General features: G+C 33.2%; 1 protein-coding gene across 1 annotated transcript in view; it reads left to right on the top strand.

Moving 5' to 3' along the window:
• Positions 1-25,851, top strand: part of LOC129220144 (zinc finger protein Xfin-like) — a 172,740-nt gene that overhangs the window by 45,073 nt on the left and 101,816 nt on the right. Inside the window, exon 2 of the mRNA XM_054854500.1 lies at positions 2,889-2,949. Coding sequence (XP_054710475.1) covers positions 2,940-2,949 — 10 coding nt within the window. The 5' untranslated portion in view covers positions 2,889-2,939. The remainder of the gene's footprint in view (positions 1-2,888; positions 2,950-25,851) is intronic.

Here is a 25,851-nt window from a genome sequence, read left to right as displayed (position 1 = left end):
CAGCGGAGCGTGTCACTGTCGGTGAGTGAGATGGGCTGCCCCTTTATTTGGCGGGGAGCAGGTTCTGCCAAAAAGAGTTGGCGTAAAAGGGGATGAAAAGACCAGAGGACTATTAGCCCGAGGTCGTTGATAAGGGATGCAGTTAGGCTGCCTCTGTGGGCTGCCTCTGCAGACCAATGACATTTGGAAAGTTTTTTTTTTTCTGTTTTTTTTTTTTTTTTGGTAATTGCAAAACTTTCTTTCGGTTGTAGATTATGTGGTGAAATGATGTGCAAAAAAATACGTGGTTTGTGTTTATGTCTGGTTGTTAGCAAAATAACTGGTGAGCCTTTTTTGAACGACCTTATTTTTAACAGAAAGGATTAAACATAGCCTGTGTTGACATTTAGTCTTTCATTGTAGTAAGGAAAAAGTATTTTCTTTTTTAAAAATAAGGAGAAAATGTTTACTGGGATTTGAGGAATTTTCTACGAATCCATTTATTACTGTTAAAGAATTTTTCGCACAGCCAATTATCTTGCAAATAAATATCGTTTACTTTGAAAAACCAAAAAGACGTTGTTTATTTAACTTTGACGATTCATTTCTTCACAACTGTTTTTTCTTTTCGCATTTCTTCATAACTTTATTCATAAAGTTATGAAGAAAATATAAATAGATAGAAGAGGAATATATTTCTTCATAACTTTATTGTTTATTTAAAGAATATTTTTAAATATTAGGTATTGTCTCAATGCAGACATCCTTGTGCATTGAATTAGTTACTGAAGAGAAATAATAAATTGTTAATTTTAGGGCAATAACACGTATGGGTGTTAGGGGAACACCTTACAAAATAACAAATTTTTTTCCGCAAAAGCAAATGGCTTCAATGAATTTTTTCATACATTGTACAATTGAATGAATAAAAAAGAGTTACGTTTATTTTATTAAAATGTCGCATTAGCTATTTTCCATTAAAGTGAGGGCAGCAATGATGGATGAAATTTCTTAAATTAATGTATATCAATTTTATTAAAGTAAACAAAAATGTATAAAGTAAAATGGAAATTTTTAACACAAAGAAAAACACATTTATAAGGCAAGAGATATTGAAGATGTGCAATGATAGGAACCTAAAATTATAAGTGATTGTATTTGATGATGACAGCTTTTAAAGTGATATTTTCTGTTAAAAAAAAAAAAAAAAAATGTTGCAATAATTTATTGCATCAACAGACTCCCAATTGTAAACACGCTAGATTTTTTTTTTTTTTACTTTTTCCAAATATTTCTGTCTTTCGAATTATATCATATGCTATATATTCAGAGTTAAAATATTGCAATATCATTTGAGTTCCTTATTATAATACTAAAGTTTTTTTTGAACAGATTCAGTCGAAATTCAGAGGTGTGCAGTCCACCTGGGGGGGGGGGGTCATGGCGCCATTGAAATTTTTAGGGGGGGTTAAGGGGTATTTTTCACTTTTGGGAGGGCTCTCGATTTGGGGTGGGGGGGGGGTCCTTACGATTTTTAGGGGGACGGGTGCTCTCTTGCTCTTACGAGGGGTGGGCACCCCTGCGAAATTTATGACTTAAAAGACATTCGACAAAAGGACGTCTTTTCATCCATAAACTCACTTATTTTAATTTGAAGAAGACGTTTCTTGTAACACCGAAACACGTGTCTACTGTAATCTGCCATTTGGGCAATTTAACGTGGTTATTTCTTTTTTACAAACCTTTTGTTGTTGATCGTAAAGCTAACTGCTCTCATTTTTTAAATAAAATAAGAAATAACGAAGTCAAATAGAACAAAATGCAGATTACTGCAGACACGCATTTTCGCCTTACAAGGAACGCCTTTTTCCATGCCAAAGAAATGAGCTTATGGGTCTTTTCATCCATAAACTCATTTCATTTGCATGGAAAAAGGCGTTCCTTTCAACGGCGAAACATGTGTCTGCAGTAATAATTTGTGCTAGTTGACGTTGTTATTTCTTATTTAACTTTTTATGCACAAAGGTATTTATTAAGTACTTTTTAGGTGTTAATTTGAACTAATACTACCTACTATGTCAACTCTTTGTTCTCATTTTAGTTGTAGTCTTGCCACTAAAAATAGAAGGTGTTTTTTTTTTTTTTTGAGCAATCACGATTGCTTATGCTTTTATTTGACTGTTTTGGCTTCCTATCATTTTATTTTCCCGCCAACACCCTCTGCAACATCACCGTCTACCGGCTCCTCACGATGCTGCTCCTATAGCGAAAGCCGTCTCCAGGTTGCGTCAATATCCTACACTTACACCCATACATACACGCACGTACACACACACATACATACGCCTACACACATACACATACACACACAAACACATTCACACACTCAAAAACATACACACACACGCATACATACACACACCTACACATACACACACCTACACACAACTATCCACACACTCATGCCTGCACACAGACACAAACACATATGCCTACACACACATACACATTCCCCCCACACACAAACAATCATACACACAACTACCCACACACTCATACCTGCACACAGACATAAACACACATGCCTACACACGCATACACATACCCCTACACACAAACACACATACCCCCCCCCCCCCCCACATAAACACACACGCCTACATAAACACACACACTCGTGATCGCGAAAAACATAATTTGAATTCAAGAGGTCAAAATTCAAATTAATTTTTTTTATTTTATTGGTGTGAAATCATTTTTAAATAAATACCGTGGCAGTTGATTTCTGTGATTATTAAATTTAAAAGTTTGCTATCGGCCACTTCCACATATAAGATATTTCACATGAAATATATTGTTTAGATAATGTTTTAAATTTTGTATTACATAAATTCTGTTTTGTGTTTCAGAATATGTATCAGAGGGAAATTGCATGGAGAGTTTAGAAAAATGATAAACTAATGAAAACAGGTAAAATTTATTATTTTATTTAGTTATTAATTAGTTTTCAAGCAATACCATTTTTTGTTGCCAATATTTATGCGAACAATATGTACAAACTTCGTGTACAAAATTTTTTGAAGTTAAAAGAGTAGAAAGTAAATTAAAATGTAGTTATTTAATTAATTTAAAAAAAGTCATTAAATGAACTGAAATGGAAAACAATAGTACTCTTTCTTTTGAATAAAATAATGCAAAAATTGAAAAATAAATAAATACGTGAGAGTAAAAAAAGCTTTACAAACCTTGAAATTAAGCTGAAAAAGCAAAAGTTTATACTGAAGAAACATTTAATGAAATTTAAAAATATTAACTTAAGCAAAATTATTTTAAAGTTTTTACTAGAAAGCACAAAAAAAAAGGGATTGCCCCGTTGAGCGTTAAAAAAAATATCTTGAATGAATTAAACGTAATAAATAAAATATAGAGAAAAGAAATCACTATCCAGTCAATGCATGGTATTGCTCAATGCTGTTTATAAGAATCGAATGCTTATAGGAAAAGGAAAAACTGAAGTTAGTGAACCCCCCCCCCTCCCCTTTTCTTGTCTTCAACGATTTGGGAAAGACTATTTTATATTCTGTATTAATACCGCTGAGTTATCAAGATTGAAATCTAACGAAGTAGTTTAAAAAAAATATTTTTAAATAATTAATTTACGGTAACCTCTCAAAATTCATCGAAGATAGAAATACGTGACAAAGACTCGTAGCATGTTAAACCAACGACATAACCAACTCATGAGGCATTTTTTGGTCGTGTACTCTCTCGTTTCGGTGGTCAGAATTGGCACTCTAGATAGTGTGATTTTATATCATTAGATTTCTTTTTATGGGGTTATCTGAAGTCAAAGGTTTGAGTCAACAAGCCCACAACCACCCGTGCATTACCGTGTTGCGATGTCGAGCGCCAATAACAGTAACAGATTGACCATCCTTAACTTTCATTATTTTTGAAATAATTGTTCAGTAATGAAAACGCGTTATTGTGCGTGTGTGTGTATATATATATATGTGTGTGTGTGTGTGTGTGGTAGTGTGTGTGTGTGTGTATGTGTGTGTGGGTGTATTGTATAACACTCCATTTTCAATAACCCTAAACTCTCAGCTGTCAAATTGTTCTTTTTTCATGGTTGTCAGCAGTTTACTGCAATCGTGGCAGCAAATTCAAATCTTGCATTAATTTTGGGACACCTTACGTTTCTGTTTTGACTATTTTTGCATTTATTCTTTCTACAATAGACCTAGAATCGCTATTATACGCCGTCTTAAAAATAAAGTTCAGTGTTTTACCTAGAAATTGATTAAGTCTAAAAAATATTAACTTCAGCAATTTTATTGGTGATCAGTTTTCCGAATGTAATGGAGCTTTTACAAACTGGTAACCACCAAAAGCCCCATTACATTGGTAAAACTTATCACGTATAAGATGCTTTTAGCCAATTGTTAAAAACCTATCACCAATTAAAATGCTTTTAGCTAATTTTTGAAAACCTTATCACCAATAATATGCTTTCAGCTGATTTTTGCTAGAATTAACCAATTTCTCTGTGAAACCCTGAACTTTATTTTTAACAGCGTATTTGTCCTTTCTTTCGTAGTTTTAAATCTTAGACTGTTCCGAAGAGTTTATAAACTAAGCAATAAATTGGAAAACCTATCACCAATTAAAATGCTTTTAGCTAATTTTTGAAAACCTTATGACCAATAATATGCTTTCAGCTAGTTTTTGCTAGAATTAACCAATTTCTCTGTGAAACCCTGAACTTTATTTTTAACAGCGTATTTGTCCTTCCTTTCGTAGTTTTAAATCTTAGACTGTTCCAAAGAGTTTATAAACTAAGCAATAAATTGGAAAACGTTTGTTTTCCAACCTTTTCTTGACCTTCAGATCATTCTCCACCCTTAATCTTCTTAGAAGGGACTTTCCTAGGCGGGGACTGCTTTCGTTGGAACAAACAACCCTTTTTTTCGTTCCAAACTCACTATTACCTTCGGACTTGAAAACTAAATATGCCAAATAAGCTTTCTTGCTGCACGTGCTTAGCATGGCAATGAGGATGCTTTTTGCGACATTCTGCCCACAAAAGGAAAAACATGTTGAGAAGAGGGGACCTGTTTTTCCACAGCTTTCTTAGTGGTCTTTCGTGGCATGCTAAGAGAATATTTAACAAGAATTGCGAAAAAGTTATTGCCAAAGAAGTAGCTTGCCGTCATGTCTTGATCTTTTATCACCATGAAAAGTGAAAAACATTCAAAAGCTAAGTATTGACCTTTTCGTTCAATCTTATAGTTTGAATTTTCCAGATGTTTCTGTTTTACATCATTTATATACGTACTTCGATATTTTCAAAGCTTCTTCGTATTGGCACCTGTTCCACTCCAACCTGAACACATTGTGGTTAACTGCTGAAAAGAGGCTAGTGAGAAGCAAAGGGGTGTTAGTGAACCTTTTTAAGTATTGAGTGAAACACGTTCGAAGTTTAAATCGTAGGTAGGTCTTCTTTCAAAAGATTTGCAAAGAAATGCTGCAGTGATGTAAAGATTTGTTAATGGAAGTAGCTGAATCATTATTATTTGCTTTTTAATGATGATGTAGCATCTTCAATGGCTGCTATTACCAGGGCCCGACTAACTAAAAGTGAGGCCCTAGGCCTTCAATAATTTTGAGGCCCCATGAAAACTGACTTTTGGGGGCCCCTCTGTCTATCACAGAAATATGTTAATCATTTATGATCTCCTTCGGGACATCTCATAATTGTAACATGGTAAACTCACTACTGGCAGAATTAATAAAAATTATCCTTTAAGTAAGTTCTCTTTCAATAGTTTTTTGCATTACTTAAAAACACTTCTATTTTTGTGTAGTTGTAATGCTATCCATAATGCTTTAAGTAATTTGGTGCCCCTTAAGAAGATGGGGCTTCAGGCCCAGGCCTAGTTGGCCTGTGCGGTAATCAGGCCCTGGCTATTACCATCTCTTGCTCCAAAATTGATGAGTCTCTCCTACCATTTCTTCTTGTTGCCTCCAAAGTGTTGCCTTTGGCACTTGTACCCCTTTGCTTCTAGGTGCTTCAAATTGGAAATTAACGATAGCGTAATCCTGTGGCGGGGAGAAGGCCGAAACTCTGATTTGAACTGAAGATTCAAAATGCATGTGTTTGTGAGGAAAAACGTAGTTTATAAAATACAAATACAAAAGCGACGACAAGCAACAAGCTCTAGGCCCAGCTAGAATGGTCCTAGTCAATTTATCCCTTCTTAATGAAGATCAAAAGCCCTCTAAAACTATTTACCCCATTGCAAGTAACAGTTGCTTCAGAAAAGTCATTCCAAATGTCTACAACGCTGTGGAAGTACTAATTTTCGATAATTTTCAGATTAACTTGGGGTTTGAAAAGCTTAAATCAATGACCCCTGGTTTTTCCATTTGTGCAGAAATTTTGCCCATATATTAAATTTCAACAAATTTAAAAAACTGGATTATATTTCCTCTTACTGTGCATTGCTCAAGTCTACATATTAGACATTCTAAGTCTGGAATTAAAATCTAGACTACAAAGCCCATTTACTAACCTCGTAGCCTTCGTTTGAGCCCTTTATGATAAACTAGCAAAAATACCCGGCGTTGCCTGGGTCAGTAATAATTGTGAGAAACAATCGCTACTTTCATTCGTTTTCTGTTTTAACTGAAAGAACTCAAAACACACCATTTTGACGTGATTAAAAATCGAGCTTCTTCCTTAACCATAAAAGTAAAATAGCAATAAATATAACGAACGATATAGTATTCAGTTAGAACCGAAAGGATGACATTTAAGCATATAAAAATTTGAAGAATTTCCAAAATATGAATTAACAAAAACAAAGATCACTAAAAAAAACTGTGCGCTTTATTTATTTAATTAAATAGTACACACACACAAAATAAAAAAAAAAGCTCTCCACTATGTTTCAGTGTACAAAAAGTAGAGTTTCGAAATATTTAAATGACTTTGAATTCATGTTTGCTCCGGAGAAGAATTGATTCAAAATTTGATTATGATTACTATTAATATTGCTGTTGTAAGGCAACGAAATTTTTTAACACTGGGTTTTATATTTAATCATTCAATGTGGAAATTATATGAAATTTACTGTTTTCCATCATAACTTTTTTATACTAAGTGTTTTAGAAATAAATTATAGCCTATGTTGTTTCCCGATAATGTAGCTATCTGTGGTGAAAAAATGGTTAAAATCGGTCCAGTAGTTTTGAAGATTATCCTGGACATCCGTACATACAGAAGTTGCCATTTATGTATATAGATTAATATCTTTCTCAGGAGGCCAAAATTAAACAGTTTACTCCAAATTAAGTCCTACCAAGCTTCTGAACAAACTATTACCTAACTAGAGTTGCAGGACCGTACTCGTAATAAAATGAACATAAAATTTCCAATTAGTAAAAGCATTGCTTAACGATCAAATTTATTACAACACAACTTGCGATATATTTGATAGATAGATAGATATACAGAGACTACAAGGAATCCTCTTTATGAATGTGTTAAGCAGTGGACGAAAGGATTTTTTGTAATTCTGGTGAAACAATGAAAATTTAAGAACGTGGACTAAAAGTAATTTTAGAACTAACGTACATCAACGAAACAGAATTATTCTAATCTATCGTGTTATAACTGGCAAGAAAGCTCAGACGATATTTTTTAAAAAAAAGTGAGAAAAAGAAGACTAAACCCATTATTCTTTTTGAATGTATATAAAAAAAACATCTTTCATTCGTTTCTCATCAAAAAACTATGATTACGAAACAGACGGTATTTTATTCAGACAGTTAATGATCTCTTTTTTTTTTCTTTGAGAATCTAATTTTACAATTTCAAAGCAGACAATAATTTGAATTGTTGACGACGTCAGAGAACGTTACTCGATCAGTTTTGGCTATTACATATATGAAGATTACATCTTTTACCAGTAATTGATTCAAAATAATACCCCCCCCCCCTTTTTACGAAAACTCCTACTTCCCTCCATCTTTCTTTCACTTTCTCGTTTATTTTTTGTAACATTTTCTGTTTATTTTAAATCTAGCAATTAGTGTTACTATGTCAGAGGTTCTCAGTCGTGCCCTCGACCTCTCACCCGTTATAGCAGTATATTTTCTTGCGAACGATTTAAATTTTATTTCGTTTCAATGGACTGGACTGCAAAACAGATAACGAAGTAAACTTTTAGTTACTTAACACTTGCACTTGCTGCAAAACAGATACAAAGTAAACTTTTAGTTACTTAATAATTGCACTTGGTCGTTTCAAGTCTCAGATGGTGTGGCAATAATACACTTTTATGAGCCACTGAGATATGAAGCAAGCAGACACGAAAAATTTTCATTCAAGTTGATTCTTTTCGAAAAATTGACTTCGTTTTACACATAAATTCAAATTTTATGAGACTATGTTAAAATCTTATGATAATACGTCCGTTACTGAGCAGAAACATATTATTTTAAATATTGCTTCTGTAAATCTTCAAAATTTAATTAGTCTTTACACTAGTCTTTACACTAATAATAAAGCTGAAAGCCTGTCTGGAGGATGTCTGGATCTCTGTGACGCGCATAGCGCCTAGACCGTTCGGCCGATTTTCATGAAATTTGGCACAAAGTTAGTTTGTAGCACGGGGGTGTGCACCTCGAAGCGATTTTTCGAAAATTCGATTTTGTTCTTTTCATATTCCAATTTTAAGAACATTTTCCCGAGCAAAATTATCTTAAAATGGACGAGTAAATTACCAAGTTATCATAACGTGGAACCGTAACATGGTACATGGGCAAGCCAATTGGCGAGTAATTCACCATACATTATTTGTAAATATACAGGCGAACCAAAAGACCTGTTACGTTTTCTACTACGGGCAAAGCCGTGCGGGTACCACTAGTGTTACATAGAAGTCGAGTCCATGCTCTCCATGAAGTTCGTGCAATTTCGCAAGAGTTTTTGGAGGCTGTTCTTTGCAACAGTTGGTACATCTGTTACCGTAGAATTGCCCGTTTGTGGTAAAAATGATGGTGAGGCCCTGAGCAGGTTGCAATGTGGGAGGGTTATTTTGTATTCCTTTCATTGCTGTCGTCGACATCTTAACGGTAACAAAATTCCTAAAAGCTCTAGGGAGGTTTTTTTTTTTTTTTAAATCAAGCATTCAAAAACATGCAATTGTAGGTAGAATATTCTCTTTCGCTTCAACTCGAAGAAAGTGTTTCACTATCGCTGTTGAATATGAGCGATAATTTCATAAAATCCAGCTTGGAATTTCCATTAGAAGCCATTTGAAAACCGTGCGAAGGATTTCCCCCTTATAGCACGCCTCTTCACTGGAACAAGGGAACTAAACATGTCAACTTAATCTCGACTCTGTTACGTGCTTTGCAAGGCAAAAAAAAAAAAGATACTTTTTGCGACACACGGTCCCCTTAAAGGCAAAATGGCAATCAGACCTGTTGTGAAGGTATGCTTTTTTTTTTCCTAGCCGACGACTTTCTCTGTCGTTCCATCTCAGAATTCCTCACACGTATTCAAGATATTTTTTTCACTGGTGGGCTCTAAGTTTAGTGGCCAGTTTGCGCAACCTCTGAAAGAAGTTCACATTTCAACTTTATCAACAAGCTCTTAATGTCAATGATAGAAGTTTTGGAAGGATTGTGAATGAAGGTGATTATTTATTGATAAGTGGCAGAAAATCATCAAGAAATCAGGAATGTAGCAAGATGATTTTTTCAGTTAAATTTGGGACGTTCGAAGTTGTTTTTTCTAAGTATATCTCTGTTTTGAAATTAGCCAAGTCACAATTTTATTACATCTTGATTGTAAAGTTTCTATAAGAGTTCTAGAATTCGATTTTTATAGAAACTTGCACTTTTAGTGTCCATAATAGGAGTGTTCTAAGAATTATGAATGAAGTTAATTATATGGGGAGATAACATTTCCGAGCTTATTGGCCGTGGTCTAATTGGAGTAGAATTTCCAGACGTTTCGGCTTGCTTTGCTGCAGCCATCATCAGTGGTTTGAGTTGGGTGAGACTGATTCCTGGTTTCGGTGGCTCCGGTTTTTAAGCAAACTGCTGCTGGGCTGCTGGTCCTGATTGGGAGGCGTTCTCAAGCCGCTGGTGGAACAAGGTTCCTGATTGGATGAGATTCAAGCCGCTGGGTGATCCTGGTACCAGGATTGGTACCAGTACAGTGATTGGTATCTGGTACCAGTTGAAGTTAATTATATATTGATAAACGGTAGAAAATCAAAATTAGTGAAATAGCAATACAATAAGAATAATAGAAAAAAATACATTATGTTTGTATCGTTTTTTGTTTATTTTATACTCTTCTCTATTTTGTAATTACGGTGTCACAGTTATGTAACGTGTTGTTCATAGCGTTAAAAAAGAGTTGTACATAAAGCGCAATTCTCAGGGTATTTTGCTCTTTTAGTGATGATTACAGAAAGCTTTTTAAGAATTGGGCATGAAGATAGTTGTGTAATGATAAGAAGCTAAGACTTTTTTTTTTTGTAATATTTTGATAATATAAATTTTTTAGTCAAAACAATGCAATATATTAATGAAAAACGCCTAAGAACTGAACTGAACTGAGTAGTTAAGTTTCTATAAATCAGCCGGACTCGCGCAACTCATGGCAGTCTTTAGAATTGTATCGAAGTATATAAGTTTCAGTTTTAAGCAGTCTTTCACATTTCACGGGAGCTCGTTACTGAAACCTTCATGTTGTGTTTATTAACTAACAAGTTTTGTTTGCTATCTAACATTGTAGTTCATGTGTTATAATTAAATTGTTCTCAGTTAAGTGTTTGTCCAAGTTGCTTGCGTAACAATTTCTACACGAAGGAATAGAATGAATATCCGAAGACCATAGTTCAAATGATTTCATTGACCCGCGACTTTTGGAAAGCGTTGAAGAGGTTAAATGTATGGTAAGAGTTTTTGAATTTAGAAACATACTTTGACGCGCAACAATATTAGTTACAACATAGTACATCAACTTGGAATGCAAGTTATGAATTATTTTGACAATCGTAATTCGCACTTAAATGTGAATGCGAGTGAGACATGTTTCATCAATTCTTACAGACACATGCACTATATATTACACTCATAAAAAATTTAAATTACATGCGTATAATTTTTGATTTAAAAAAATTGGTTATGCTTGGCACACTTTTATTCATAAGTACTAATTATCTGTCAAAAATGACACAAAAATAGATATATTACGGCGTACTTTAACTTATGATGATATTTATAAATTATTTTACTAATGGTAGCTCACACTAAGTTGGAAATACATATGTCGTAAATTCTTATAAATTATTGTACGTGAAAATTTTAGACTTGAAAAAAAAAATGGTAAAAATTTTAAACCGTATTATCCTTTTTCAAAGCATAACAACACAATACAATGTTTTTGTTTCTGTAACACCTTCTATCGCAAAGCAAAATTAATCCGTTTTTTTAGAACCTTAAGTAGCGGAATGTGGTGCAAAGTGAAATAGCGGGGCAAAGTGAAATAGTGAAATATTTACTCTGCTTATAGTTCCACCAATCCGGTAATATTTTAACTATGTAGTAGCACATGTATTCTATTCCAGACATGAAAAAAATGCCGCCGAAAATTAAAGCATATGACAATATAGGCTATTTTCAAAAATAGATACTCATATTGTATTATTTGTTGTAAGTCAAAAATTATTTTTGTTATTACAAAATGAAAAATTTCTCATTATTAACATTTTAAACATTAATTCTGACCTTCTAATATTCGATGCTGTTTTTGTTTAGTTTAAATTTGTTAATTTGCATTTTAAGTATTTATACATATGAGGCAGTGAGAAGCAAAGGGATGTAAGTGGTAAAATTAAAAATTTGGAGATAACCAGTACACATGGTAGGTGAACCTCTCCTCTGTCTTGGGGCCAAGAGATGGTGCTTGTAGCCCTGGTAGGTGCTGCTGTACAGCATGATTTAGAAAACAAATTGCAATGAAAGCCTACCTAGGATGTTATCTTTAAACGCGTTTTACTCAAAACTTCAAAATGTCCTCTAACATCCCTTTGCTTCTCACTGCCTCAATTAATCTATTTCACGCAGGGCAAAGTGAAATAGATTATTTCGTTTACTCACGCAATCATTTACTAAATCACCTGTCCATTCATTTATTAAGTAATTAATTTACATTTCTCCATTTAGTAATTCACTTATTTATTCATTCGTTCACTTATTTTTTATTCATTCACTTTTTTTCACTCATTTATTTTTCTTCATATATTAATTAATTAGTTAATTAAATTAGTTGTTTATTGTTTCATTATCGTTTCATTTAATGATTCAATATTTTATTCACTGATGCACTTGATTAAATATTTTTTACAATTGAATAGAAAATATTTCATTAAAAAGTATTTAATTTTTCATTTTTCCCCTTGAAAAAGAAAAGTGAATTTTCAGCACGCAAAATTTTGTAACTAAGCCTTTGCAGACGCAAATTTATTACTAAAAAAAAAAAGCTTTAATGCAAGTTTTTTTAAAAAAAAATATAATGTTCCTTCTTTATGCACCGTAATGTTCAAAACAAATTTCCAATTTTTTCGTTTGGAAAAAGCTCAGTGATCTTAACTATTTCACTTTGCCCCACATTTCCCTACGTCAAAATTTACGTTCAGGCACAGTTATGATTGACGTTAAGAAATTGTGTTTCCTTAAATCATGTAAGATATGCATATAAAGAACATCCAGAGGGTTCTAAACCTAGTTTTTTTTTTTTGAAATATACGAAAGCCGTGGAGGGGAGACCACAGCAATGATTAAAAGACCAATTTGCTAAGGGCGAAATGGAGTATGGTAGGGAAAGAAGAAAAACCTACTATTTTTTTAAGTTAGCATTTTTGGTATTTTGCAGCTATATTTGGCACCCGCACGGCTTTGCCCGTAGTAGAAAACTAAAAGATCTTTTGGTTTGCCTGTATATTTACTAATAATGAATAATGAATTTCTCGCCAATTGGCTTGCCCATGTTACGGTTCCACGTTATGATAACTTGGTAATTTACTCGTCCATCTTATAATAATTTTGCTCGGGAAAATGTTCTTAAAATTGTAATAGAAAAAGAACAAAATCGAATTTTCGAAAAATCGCTTCGAATTGCACACCCCCATGCTACAAACTAATTCTGTGCCGAACTTCATGAAAATCGGTCGAACGGTCTAGGCGCTATGCGCGTCATCGAGATCCAGACAGACAGACAGAGAGAGATCCAGACAGAGAGATTTTCAGCTTTATTATTAGTAAAGATTTAGAAAAGTAACAAAAGATTCGACCTAACTCTTATTACGAGTATTTTAAATATTTGACTTGCTTTTCTTTCCCTATTTGCTACTACGCCAAATTTCTATTTAAAGCACAATGAGTATTTCAAATGACTTGTTTTATTTATTTTATTTAATATTATTATTTAAATGATTTTTACACAAAAAAGAGAGAGGGAGAGAAACCAAGAAACACAAATACAAAAAAAGTTTAAATTCAGGAAAATTGATTTCAGAAATTCTTTAACTTATTGCGTTTGTTCGCTTAATCTGGATTATTTTCATAGGTCGGTGATACTAATCCACGTCTAGACCTAATGAAACGTCATTATATTACTCACGACCTCCTAAAACTTGTCGCACATCCTATTTAGTTAATTTTCCAGCTTCTAGTGCATAATAAAGTGTTTTAGTGAAAAGATTTAAAAAAATCATCGGCTGACTTGTCCGAAACAAATGATTATGACAATCGGTTAAAAAGCTAGCACATGTTACTTTTGTATTTCATATCTCCTACTTCACTTTTTTCTTGGTTATTTAGATGCCCTTGTCCAATGAGTGAAAATAATTTTTGGAACACAATGAAATGTTTTGACTCAAAAAATCTCGTTGACGAATTACTTTTCCCCAAGTAATAGTCTTGACAGTCATTAAGAAAGGAAACAATTCTTGCTCGTATATTTCACATTTCCAATTTGAAGCTTTATTTGGTTAATATATTTAAAGAGAAATGTTTTCATTAAGAAAATTTGAGTTCAAAAGTCTTTTAAATTACTGTGCTCTCTTGGTTAATCCGGATAAATATCGTAGATGCGTCGATGGATGATATTAATCAATATGTAATCTTCATGAAATATCATTAAGATTAATTTTTCAACTTTTAGAGCACAACAAAGTAAAAAAGTTGCGACTTATCCCTACCATTGATTATTATTACAGTTTTGTTTTTATAAAAGAAACACATCTTTCTCATATATTTCATCTCTCCACTTTACTCAATGAGTGAATGTAGCTTATGAAACACAACAAAATGTCTTGGTGCAAAAAATCTTTGACGGATGACTTTACCCGAGTAATGGTCATGACAGTCATTAAGAAAGGAAACACATCTTGCTCGTATATTTCACATTTCCCATTTCTAGCTTTATTTGGTTAATATTTAAAGAAAAAAATGTTTTCATTAAGAAAATTTGAGTTCAAAAATCTTTTAAATTACTGTGCTCTCTTGGTTAATCTGGATTAATATCGCAGATGCGTCGATGGATGATTAAAATGAAATATCATTAAGATTAATTTTCAGCTTTTAGAGCACAACAAAATGAAAAAAGTTGCGACTTATCCCTACCAATGGTTATTATTACAGTTATTTATAAAATAAACACATCTTTCTCATATATTTCATCTCTCCGCTTTACTCAATGAGTGAATGTAACATTTGAAACGCAACGAATTGTTTTGGTGCAAAAAAAATATTTGACGGATGGCTTTACCCGAGTAATGGTCATGACAGTCATTAAGAAAGGAAACACATCTTGCTCGTATATTTCGTACCTCCCGTTTCAAGCTTTGTTTAGTTAATATTTAAAGAAAAATGTTTTCATTAAGAAAATTTGAGTTCAAAAATATTTTAAATTACTATCTCTCTTGGTTAATCTGGATTAATATCGTAGATGCGTCGATGGATGATATTAATCAATATGTAGTCTTCATGAAATATCATTAAGATTAATTTTTCAACTTTTAAAGCGCAACAAAGTGTAAAAAAGTTGCGACTTATCCCTACCAATGATTATTATTACATTTTTTTTTTAAATAAAAGAAACACATCTTTCTCATATATTTCATCTCTCCACTTTACTCAATGAGTGAATCTAGCATTTGAAACACAACGAAATGTTTTGGTGCAAAAAAATCTTTGACAGATGACTTTACCCGAGTAATGGTCATGACAGTCATTAAGAAAGGAAACACATCTTGCTCGTATATTTCACATCTCCCGTTTCACTTTTTATTTGGTTATTTAGATGCTCTTACCTCCGTTGTCAATCTTACATCTCACCTTCTTCGGTCCTTGGAACTAAACATGTCAAATTAATCTCTAAATCTCTTTCACATACGTGCGTCGCAAGTTAGAGGCAGGTTTGGTGACATGGCGCCCTGGAGGCACCCACAAGATATGTTCCGAAGAGGAATATGAATGGGCCTTGTTAAAGGCTTTAGAGGAGATAAATGCCTTCGTAAGGGGTTGATGCGAGAGAAGTCACCATCCCGGCTTGGGCAAGAACTCGTTCGTTCTGTCTCGGGACAAGATTTATCGCGAAGAACTAAAAAAAAAAACCTAACTGATATATTGAAGAAGATGCCTAGTAATCTTAATTGATTCGGTTATTTAAGAAACTGATTGCAGTCTTTTCGAAATTGCTAGATAGAACAGGTTCCCTCACCCTCAGCTGAATTCCAAATGTTTAATAATCTTTATAAATAAGAGCAATTTTGTATCTCTTTGGCTTTGGATTGGTTTAAAATGGATTGCTGAATGCATTTTTTTGAGATATGCGTATGGGAAAACGTTGCCTATCTTCAAAAAGGAAGAGAGGTTTTATTTCAAAACGGACTTTTATTGAAATGTTTTGTTTGGAATTCGAAAATTCCGTTCATCATTTCAGTTGACGGTATATGTCGTGGAAAACTGCACAACGGTAACTTTTCATCATTTTTGTTTCGTTACTTTTGTTTCGTATCAGCTCATTTGATTATATAAGTACAAACTCGGTGACTAATGTAATATAAAAATACAAATACGAAGAAATAATAATAATAATAACAATAATAATAATAATAAACAATGAAGAAAAAACGGAGAAAAGCATGTCAACAAATCGATAGCTTTTATATCTGTATTATTTGAATGCATATTAGGTAATTCAGTTTTTGCATCCATGGTTGTGGCAAGCCTAACCCTGGCAGCGTCGTAATGCTGTGTTTAGGATCTGTGCAAACTTTCACAATGCTGCCAGGTTAGGTTTGTCCTAACTATAGTTGTTTTTCTTTTGAACACGAAAGGATAAGAGTTAAATAGTACAATTTGTTTGTCTCTTTTACCAGTGGAACAACATATTAGTCAAACTAGGGGTTAAAAAATTCAAACTAGATGTTAAAAGATTTTCGATAAGGGAAACTTATCTGAGAAATTTTATCACAGGTCAATTTCCACCTCTGCAATTTTACCACATTTATTATTTTATATGCTGTTTATTTGTTAACAAATTAAAACTCATTCCTCCGCAGTCAATTTTTGGCAAAAGTTTATATGAATTTTTATTTCCTAAGTATATCTTCTACTTAATCAATAAAGAAGAGACTGGACTTATTTATTTTGAATGAATTCATTTTTAGCTTCTTTTCGACATTCACTTCTTATGACGATTAAAGCTATCAAGAACTGTAAAGGATATCTATGTGACCACAATCAGTCAATAGGTTAAACTGCTTTCAAGTTTTCTTTTGCCAAGGTTTCGCGCGAAATGATTTCTATTTCTTGGAACGAAGTACTGTCGTTTTTTTTTTTTTTTTTTTTAAATTCACCGCGCCTTTTTTGTTCTTCCACCCTTCCCCTTAATACCGAGAAAGGTTTTAGGTCATCCGTGATTTAAATCTGCTGATCCTTTCAGTTAGGCAACCTTACCACCGGGGGCGCTCTTCGGGGTTGTCGCGTGACCCCTTTGCATACGGAATTGCAAAACCCTTCTGCATTCGAAGCACGAACTCGCCACTGGTCAGGTGGTGAAACTATTTTTTATGATGTTTTACCAGAATCTCCCATTGATGAGAGGTGGGGAAGGTTATTGCAAAAGTTGTTTGCCGCTTCTCAAGCCTATTAGTATCAATCAGAAAATGCCTTCCCTTAATGCATTTCTTATGGTAAAGATCATAATAAGTAGGTTTGATCCCCAACATATACTTTTCCTTGCAGCGTATATTATTGTTATCACTGGATTATAGTTGCTTCCCAAAAGAAAAATATCAAGTTGTCGCTCCTGAGTTTAATTATTGGTGCACTACGATGACCTTTAATTAAGGGCAGATATAATACGAGTATATTGTGGTTTTGAGTTGAGGGGGTCTAAGGACCTTTAACCTTCAAAATTTTCGATTTTCCGGAAAAAATGTATGTTATGCACATTTTAATTTTGAACAATTTGATACCTTATTTATTACCATACACCAAAAACTTTTGAAGTTATCATAAAAAATGCGTAAACTTTCCCCATAGAGATTTATGTTAACAGCAGCTGTTTAAGCCTCTTTTTCTCAGGTGCCGATTTCTTCGGTTTTCTCGTTTTGCGCGCATGATATCTCAGAAAGTTTCTTATATATTTCCGTAAATCTTTTCATGCAAGTTTGTCTAGTATATTTTTATGATCTGAACTTAAATTTTAACTTAAAATAAAAGTTAATATTGAAAAAAAAATATTTTTTTGCACAAAATTTTTGAAATTTTCGATATTAACTTATAAAATTTCAAAAAATAAATAAATAATTTTAAAAGAAAATTTAGGTTCAGGTCATAAATATAAACCAGATATACATACATTTAAAGTTTTTCGAAAATATATTAGAAACTTTCTGAGATATATCATGCGTGCAAAATGAGAAAACCGAAGAAACCGGCACGTGAAAAAAAGACGCTTGAACAGCTGCTGTTAACATAAATCTCTATGGGAGAGGTTACACATTTTTTCGATAACTTGAAAAGTTTTTTGTGTATTGTAATAAATAAGGTATCAAATGGTTCAGAATTAAAATATGCATAACATATTTTTTTCTTTCAGGAAATTCGAAAGTTTCGAAGCTTAAAGGTCCTTAGACCCCTTAACACTTTATAGTGAGGTTCTCTGTATAGTTTTGATAATTTGTGTAGAGAAACTCATGGAATATTTTCCTATATATCTTCATAGCCTGACTATGATGTCTGAAAAATTCTTGACGTATCAATTTTCCGTAATAAGTTTATTTATTAGTTTACTACGATGACCTTTGGTTCGGGGCAATTTAAATTATTGTACTTTTTGGATTAATACATTTTAATAGGGTTTTCTGTGTAGTTGGATAATACTAGTATAGAGAAATTCATTGCATAATTTCATGTATCTTCGTAACCTGACTATAGCGATCTTGAGCCTTAACCAGAGCCTCTGTAGAGTTCTTGAGCTACTTGACGTCTGGTTGGTTCATTTGATTTGTTATATGAGGCAGTGAGAAGCAAAGGGATGCAAGTGGACATTTTCAAGTTTTGAGTAAAACGCGTATAAAGATTACGTCCTAGGTAGGCTTTCAATATTTTTTTTTCTAAATCATGCTATACAGCAGCACCTACCAAGGCTACTAGGGCCTGATTACCGCACAGGTCAACTAGGCCTGGGCCTAAGTCCCCATCTTCCTAAGGGGCCTCGAATTTTTTTAAAACTTATGCATAGCATTATAAAATCATGTATTTTTATGAAAATAATAAAAATTCCTCTTTTAAATAAATGTTAAACATTATTTTTCATTGACTTACAAGTGATAGAATAGAGAGGGGGGGCCTCCAAAGCAATGTGGACCTTGGCCCTCACTTTTAGTTAGTCGGGCCCTGCTAGTACTATCCCTTGCATCAAGACAGAGGAGGGGTTCACCTAAAATTTGTACTGGTCATCTCCAAATTTTTAATTTTGCCACTTGCATCATTTTGCTTCTCACTGCCTCATATGGTAATTTATTTTTACCTTAGTTTAATTTCAACAGTTTTTCTTGAAGTACTAGGTCCCTATACTCCCGTGGAAAGGTAGAGCTCAGTATCTGCAAATTTTTCATTTTTGGTATTTTTTTTTTTTTTTTTTTCATTTTCGTCATGTGTTGTACTTCAGTTTTGCTGTACAAGCTTGTTTATTTGGTTTCTGCTGAAAACAGAGCATGAAATCGAAGTCAAACTCCAACATTTCATTATTGTTAGTGGGGAATCTAAAATGCGTTTCTTCAAATGTCTCAAACTTATTTCTGCTGATACTATGCACTTTCCCTTCCCACAGCATTCTAGCCTTCAGAAGTTATTTTTGCTCTTAAATCACCTGAATTGTGTGGCATATAAAGAAAATGCGTTCACATAAATTCAAGGCAAGTGTAGGAGCTCAGCTCGTGAGTTCTTGCACAAATTAAACACCGTTTCTTAGATATTAATTTAAATTAATTGAATGTAGCTTAGAGAGAAGCATAACAATGCCTTTGTTCTTTAGTGAAAAATTCAAGAAGGAAAATTATTTTTAATGATATGAGATTTTAGGAATCTTTCAGATTAGCTTCCAGAACCCAGACCCAATAGATCTTAAATGAATGAATTCTTAAGTTTTCTTCATCATTCGCTTTCTGTAACTATTAAAAATATCAGACATTGTATTAAGAGATGAAGTCATACTATTTCTTTAGGGTATATAACTTTAAATGTTTAAAAAATGCGCTATTTTCTCCATTTCTCGGTCTCACTCTTTAGCCTGTAAGATTGATTTAAGGAAGACATGTATTGAAATTTTATGTTTTATACCTTTATTATATTGGGAGTAGAGTTGGGTGACAATTTCACTAAAGATTATAAACCAAAGGTAACAAACAGTGTTGATAATGTCGCAAACCTAAAACTTTTAGAAAGCTATGACGATTTTCAGCTGTTATTTTAAAAGTTGAATGTTTGTTTTTCTCTGGGTTAAACGTAACATATCGCCAAATAGTAATGGTAAAAATAACAGTAATAATAACAGCAGCAATAATAATAATAATAATAATAATAACAGCAAAAATAATAATAATTATTATAACACAACAACAATTATAATTATAACATCAGCAATAATAGCAACAGTAACAGTAATAATTACAATAATAATACAACAACATCAGTAATAATAATTATTATTATAGTACAACAACAATAATAATGTAACATCAGCAATAATACCAACAGTAATAATTATAATAATAATAATACAAGAACATCAATAACAATAATAATTATTATTATAATAATAACAGCTACAACAGCAACAATAATAACAATTAAAGAAACTATACTACTCTCTTTACCAGGTTTAGCTTTGCGTTTCAATTATTTGGGGGCCATTCATCAATTACGTAAGGATGATTTTGGGAATTTTTGACCCCCCTCCCCCCACGTAAGGGTACGTAAGATTTTTCAAACCAATTCCCCCAATCCTTGCGTAAGATTTCATTTCGTTTTTCAAAATAATAAAATAACGGACCTTACATCACTGGAATCGTTATTAAATCCACTATTATTAAATTAAACCTTTTGTGTAAAGAAATATTTACTAAAAAGTTGGAATCTGGACTAAATATTTTTTCGATTTTTTTTCTTTTGTATATGATGCGATACTAGTTAAAAATAAAACTTACCATACATAGTGCGATTCGTTTGTTGTATTTTACACTATTTATTCCTTGTAAAGCAAATAAAAACAGCTCATCCTAATTTGTTTTTTATCTTCCAGACGCAAATGAAATGCGATCCCCCCAAACCACTTGACCGCGCGATTTCTAATATAAAATATCGACTTGGAAAATATTACGTAAGAATCGGTTTGACATCCCCCCCTCAAAGTAAGGGTACGTCGAGATTTTTCCAACCCCTCTCCCCCTTGGGACCCTTACGTAATTAACGAATGGCCCCTTACGATGCCGTTTTTAGTCTCAGCCTGTTTTCAGTAATCCTAACTGTCCAATAAAAACTCTAGACATAGTTAAATCCTTACAAAGAATTTGACTTTCTATAAGCTTAAGCAATGTGTCGAACTTTCGCAATTATTAAGTTTCAAGTTAATGAAAAACATTAAAAATCATTAAAGTTAAGTGCGGTTAAAAACTAAGCATTTCATGAAAAATATATTACGAGATGCTTCTTCATCCTTTAAATTTTTGATGTACTGTTTGTTTTCTCGTATTTATCTGTTAATTCATTTATTTATTTGTTGTTATTATTTTTATTCAACCTGTGCATAAAATACAGCTTCGATTAAAATTCGACAATCCGAAATAGTAACTCTTAGTGTAGTGATGCTACCAGTTGTTGAAAGGTTGTGGTCCATTCAATCTTCAGTAACCATTAATTTACCCTCAATTCGTGGGAAATATTTCTTTCTTAATAACAATAAACCAATAGTTGTAACTCGTCTAACTGTGCCGTTTTCCTTGTAGACATCCTTGAATAATGTGAATTTTTTTAACCAAAATAAAAATTACACTGAAAAGCAGGAATTGACATGAAAAGGATTGCAGGAATTATTCCACTAATGATTTTTCCCATCAGCCGGTTGTAACAACCGGAACTCCGAATCTTTGTTTATTTGTTAAAGCAATTTGCCTAAAAGAATTTGAAATTATACCCGTATTTTTTTCTTTTCGTATTCTTTAATTACTAATTAAAAATGATGAAAACAATCCTGCTTTTGGGAAACAATCACCTTTAAATTCTGATGCAGAGTAAGTTTTATACTTCTCTTTTATTTGCAGGGATTCCAAACGACATTTAACGCGTATTTCCCGAAGAAATTTTTTTATAACATTCTGCGTATAGAAATGTATGTCGTTGAATCGATCTGTTTTCAGTTTTATCAAACTGAAATTAAGCGTATAATTTTACTTTATTCACTTTTCAAAAAAAAATCTTTCGTTTGCTAACAAATTTTTCTTTTTCGTCATTTATATAATTTTAGAGATCAAAATACTGCTATTACTCATATATTGTGACTAGAATTAAGAGTATTTGTTTAAATACGTGTATGCACAATTTTTCCTCGGTTCGTTTATTGAATTTGTTAATACACTCTTATACCTCTTCTTCGATAGCTTTCCGAAGTTTTCTATTAACCATGACCCTTACAACGTAGCCCATGCAATACCAGTTTACTCCTCTTTGATGACTGAACTGAATCTTTTTTTGTGCATTAGATTTAAAAAAATTAAAATAAAAAATGGAGGGGGTTAGTGAACAAATAGACCTGATAATTTTTTACATCAAAGTGTATGAGTTTTCGATCAGTATAATTCTCCTAAGTGCGTAAGTAATAAATAACTTATTTATAATTTAAAATACTAAATTGAAGATTTTAATTGAAAAATACACCCAAACCTGTTTTAATGCGGTGAATTTGGACCGCATAAAAAAATCGCAAAAAAAAAGAAAAAAAAAAGAAAAAAAAAAGAAAAAAAAAGTTTTAAACTTCACCAGTAGCTTTAAAAGATTGTTTTCGTAACATAATTAAAATATATTTTTTAATGCAGTGGATAGGGACGGCATAAAAAAGGTTTCACATTGAAAATCACCCAACAACTTACGAAATAATCTTTAAACGAAATCAAAATAAATCAAGTGATGATAATTTTTGCCGAGTAGTCGGACAAAATTTCCCGAATAAGGAAATTTTTGGAAGTCACAGTGACTTCCCATCGGGTTCCTGTGTCGTCTTTTGAAGATACTACGTCGCACTCTTATTAAAAATAATTTCGTCAGTTGAATCCTAATCTGATTAAAATTTTTATACACTTACTTATTTTAGAGTGTTTCAAAGAGCAGATTGAAATGATAAAAGTTGTAGTGTCTTTCGTTGTTTAGTGTCTTCAACCTTTAGCAATATAATAATAATAATAACAATAATAATAATAATGCATAAATAAATAGGGTTGGACTTCATATGATCGCGCTAAGAGGTGTTTATTTTTTTTCATTCTCTCTACAATAACAAAGTGTTCGCAGAATAAATCAACAGCGATTTTCCTCTTTTTTCTAAGAAGCCTTAACTTTTCCATCAACACTTTTCCAGTCACAATAGAGCAGAATATTAAATTGATCCTCACGGAGAGAAGGTAAATAAAAAGCCTTCTGTAAATGATTTCTTAAAGCTTTTATTATTTTATAATAAAATTCCAGAATGCAGTATTGAAAACGCAATTTACATTTTTCATGTGTAAATAAAGGGTAAGTTATTGCAAATAATGGAACGTGGTTATCACAACCTTTATTTTTATTTTTTATATATATTTACCATATACTAAGGACAAACAACGAAATTATGCAGCACAAACTGCAAATACTGAACTACTGCAGATACGTATTTCGGGATTACAAAGAATTCCTTTATCAAGGTGTAAACAAGCAAATACAGTACTGTAGATTTTTTTTTCCGCTTCCTGACTGAATAGTTTGTGCTCAAAGGGCAAAGTTTATATTTTCTTTGGGCCTTAATTCGCATTTGAACTCGTGAGAGCTTAATTTTCTTGATAACAAGAAGACTTATATAATTTCATTACTTTAACGAAAGTCACGTGACAGTCGCGTCCTCCGTCCCGTGGCGATTTCGAAACGTCACTGCAAAAGCACCAGCTGGTTGCAGCTTACGAATATTAGTCTGCAGTGACGTCCCAAAGTGACGTTGTAGTAACGTCTTTACAATGTCACCAAATGGCCGATCTCAAAAGTAATTGTAGCTGCGACGTGACGAAGTCGCATGAGAAATGACACGAATGTGTCACGGAGTGAGTTCTGTGAGACGTCACATTATGTCCCTTTGTGATTCTGACCGTTCCAACTAGCTGTGACATCCCCGTAACATTTCGCAGGGGTGCCGATCCCCCCAAAGAGCGATGGCAAACCCCCTCAAATGCCACGCAGAACCACTCCAAGAACAAGAATCCACTAAAATGAAGTCAAAAGACCTCTAATTAAATGAACCCCCTAAGCATTTCAATTGCACGGTCTGTGCCATGAAGCCTTCCCTCGTGGGTACCCCTGTGTTCGGGGCGGATCCAGAAAATTTTGTAAGGAGGGTCAAGTTTCAATGGCTTCAGCATGTTATACCTCCTATGTAAAAAGTGTCAGTTAAGCAGGGGTTGCTATTCCCCCAAGAATAGTGGTGCACCCCCTCATATGGAACGGAGCAACCCTTCCCCAAATGAGATCAACACCCTTGCAAATTGCACCCCCACCCCTTAAATTTGTCGATACCTGCGCCATGGATCATACTACTGCTTCTTTTGAAAATGACCAAAAAACTCAAAATAGCAATAGCCCAGTAATCAAACTGAGCCAATCCATTGAACTATGACTCGCTTAGAAGAAATACCTAACAGAAGCAGGAAAGTAAAATAAAAAGTTAACATTGATTCCTGTACTATTTTTTCGGATCTAAAAAATTGAAGTTTAACATCTATCATAGTAAATTCTTATCACAAAGGGGTTAGCTGACCCTTTGACCCTCCCCTGAATCCGCCCCTGGCCGTGTTGTGCTGTTAAAGGGTTCCTTGTGACCCCGAAACACGCATTTGCCATTCTTTGTGAATTTGCGCATTTATAACATTGTTTAATTTATTTTCTTTACCTTGTTCCTCTTATTTACTAATTCCCTCTGAAAGTTTCCCTAACATAACATGAGTTTTTCACTCTATATACCACAGTCGAATCAAATGAAACTTACCATGACGAAACCATCAAAAATTGTTCAAAGGGCGTACATGTGTGTGCGTTTAAAAGGATTGAACCTCTCCTCTGCCCTCCGACAGAACCTGCCCAAAGGAGAATAGAAGGAATGAGTGATCAGCAATCCCCCTTATCCCTTTAGCCTCCTTCATTCGCGGACGCGCCCCTTTTTCTCCTCTTCAGGTATGCGAAGTGGGTTCGCCCCCTCGCCTCTGCCGGGCTGAACTCGGAACGGCCCTTGCCACGAACGCTGTCCCACGCCCGAGCCCCCTTTCCCCGGCAATTACTTTTCCGTTCAACTTGTTGAACGACGGTTGGGGCAACTTAAATTCGTTCCGACTGGGTTGTTAGTTGATTATGAAGCGAATCTTATTTATCAACATCAATATTTTTTGTGAAATGACTCTTTGCTAATAATGAATCTCTCTAAGTTGTTTTCAGTAATTATCTGTTCATTTTAATTGTTTATTTATTTATTATTATTATTATTTTTTTTTGTAGTTGTTGTTGTTGTAGAACATTTCGCGAAGAAACATTTCTTAAATTTGTTCCGACTGGGCTGTTAGTTGCTTATCAAGCGAATCTTATTTATCAACATCAATATTTTTTGTGAAATGACTCTTTGCTAATAATGAATCTCTCTAAGCTGTTTTCAATAATTATCTGTTCATTTTAATTGTTTATTTATTTATTTATTTATTTATTTATTTTGTAATTGTTGTTGTTGTAGAAAATTTCGCGAAGAAACATTTATTAAATTTGTTCCGACTGGGCTGTTAGTTGCTTATCAAGCGAATCTTATTTATCAACATCAATATTTTTTGTGAAATGACTTTTTGCTAATAATGAACCTCTCTAAGCTGTTTTCAGTAATTATCTGTTCATTTTAATTGTGTTTTTTTTTTTTTGTAGTTGTTGTTGTTGTAGAAAATTTCTAGAAGCAACATTACTTATATTTGTTCCAAATGGGCTGGTTATCAAAGGAAT

Source organism: Uloborus diversus, chromosome 1 (assembly GCF_026930045.1).
Source record: "Uloborus diversus isolate 005 chromosome 1, Udiv.v.3.1, whole genome shotgun sequence".
Classification (NCBI taxonomy): domain Eukaryota; kingdom Metazoa; phylum Arthropoda; class Arachnida; order Araneae; family Uloboridae; genus Uloborus; species Uloborus diversus.
The sequence above is the reverse complement of the archived record's forward strand: the minus strand, read 5'-3'. Positions and strand labels throughout refer to the sequence as shown.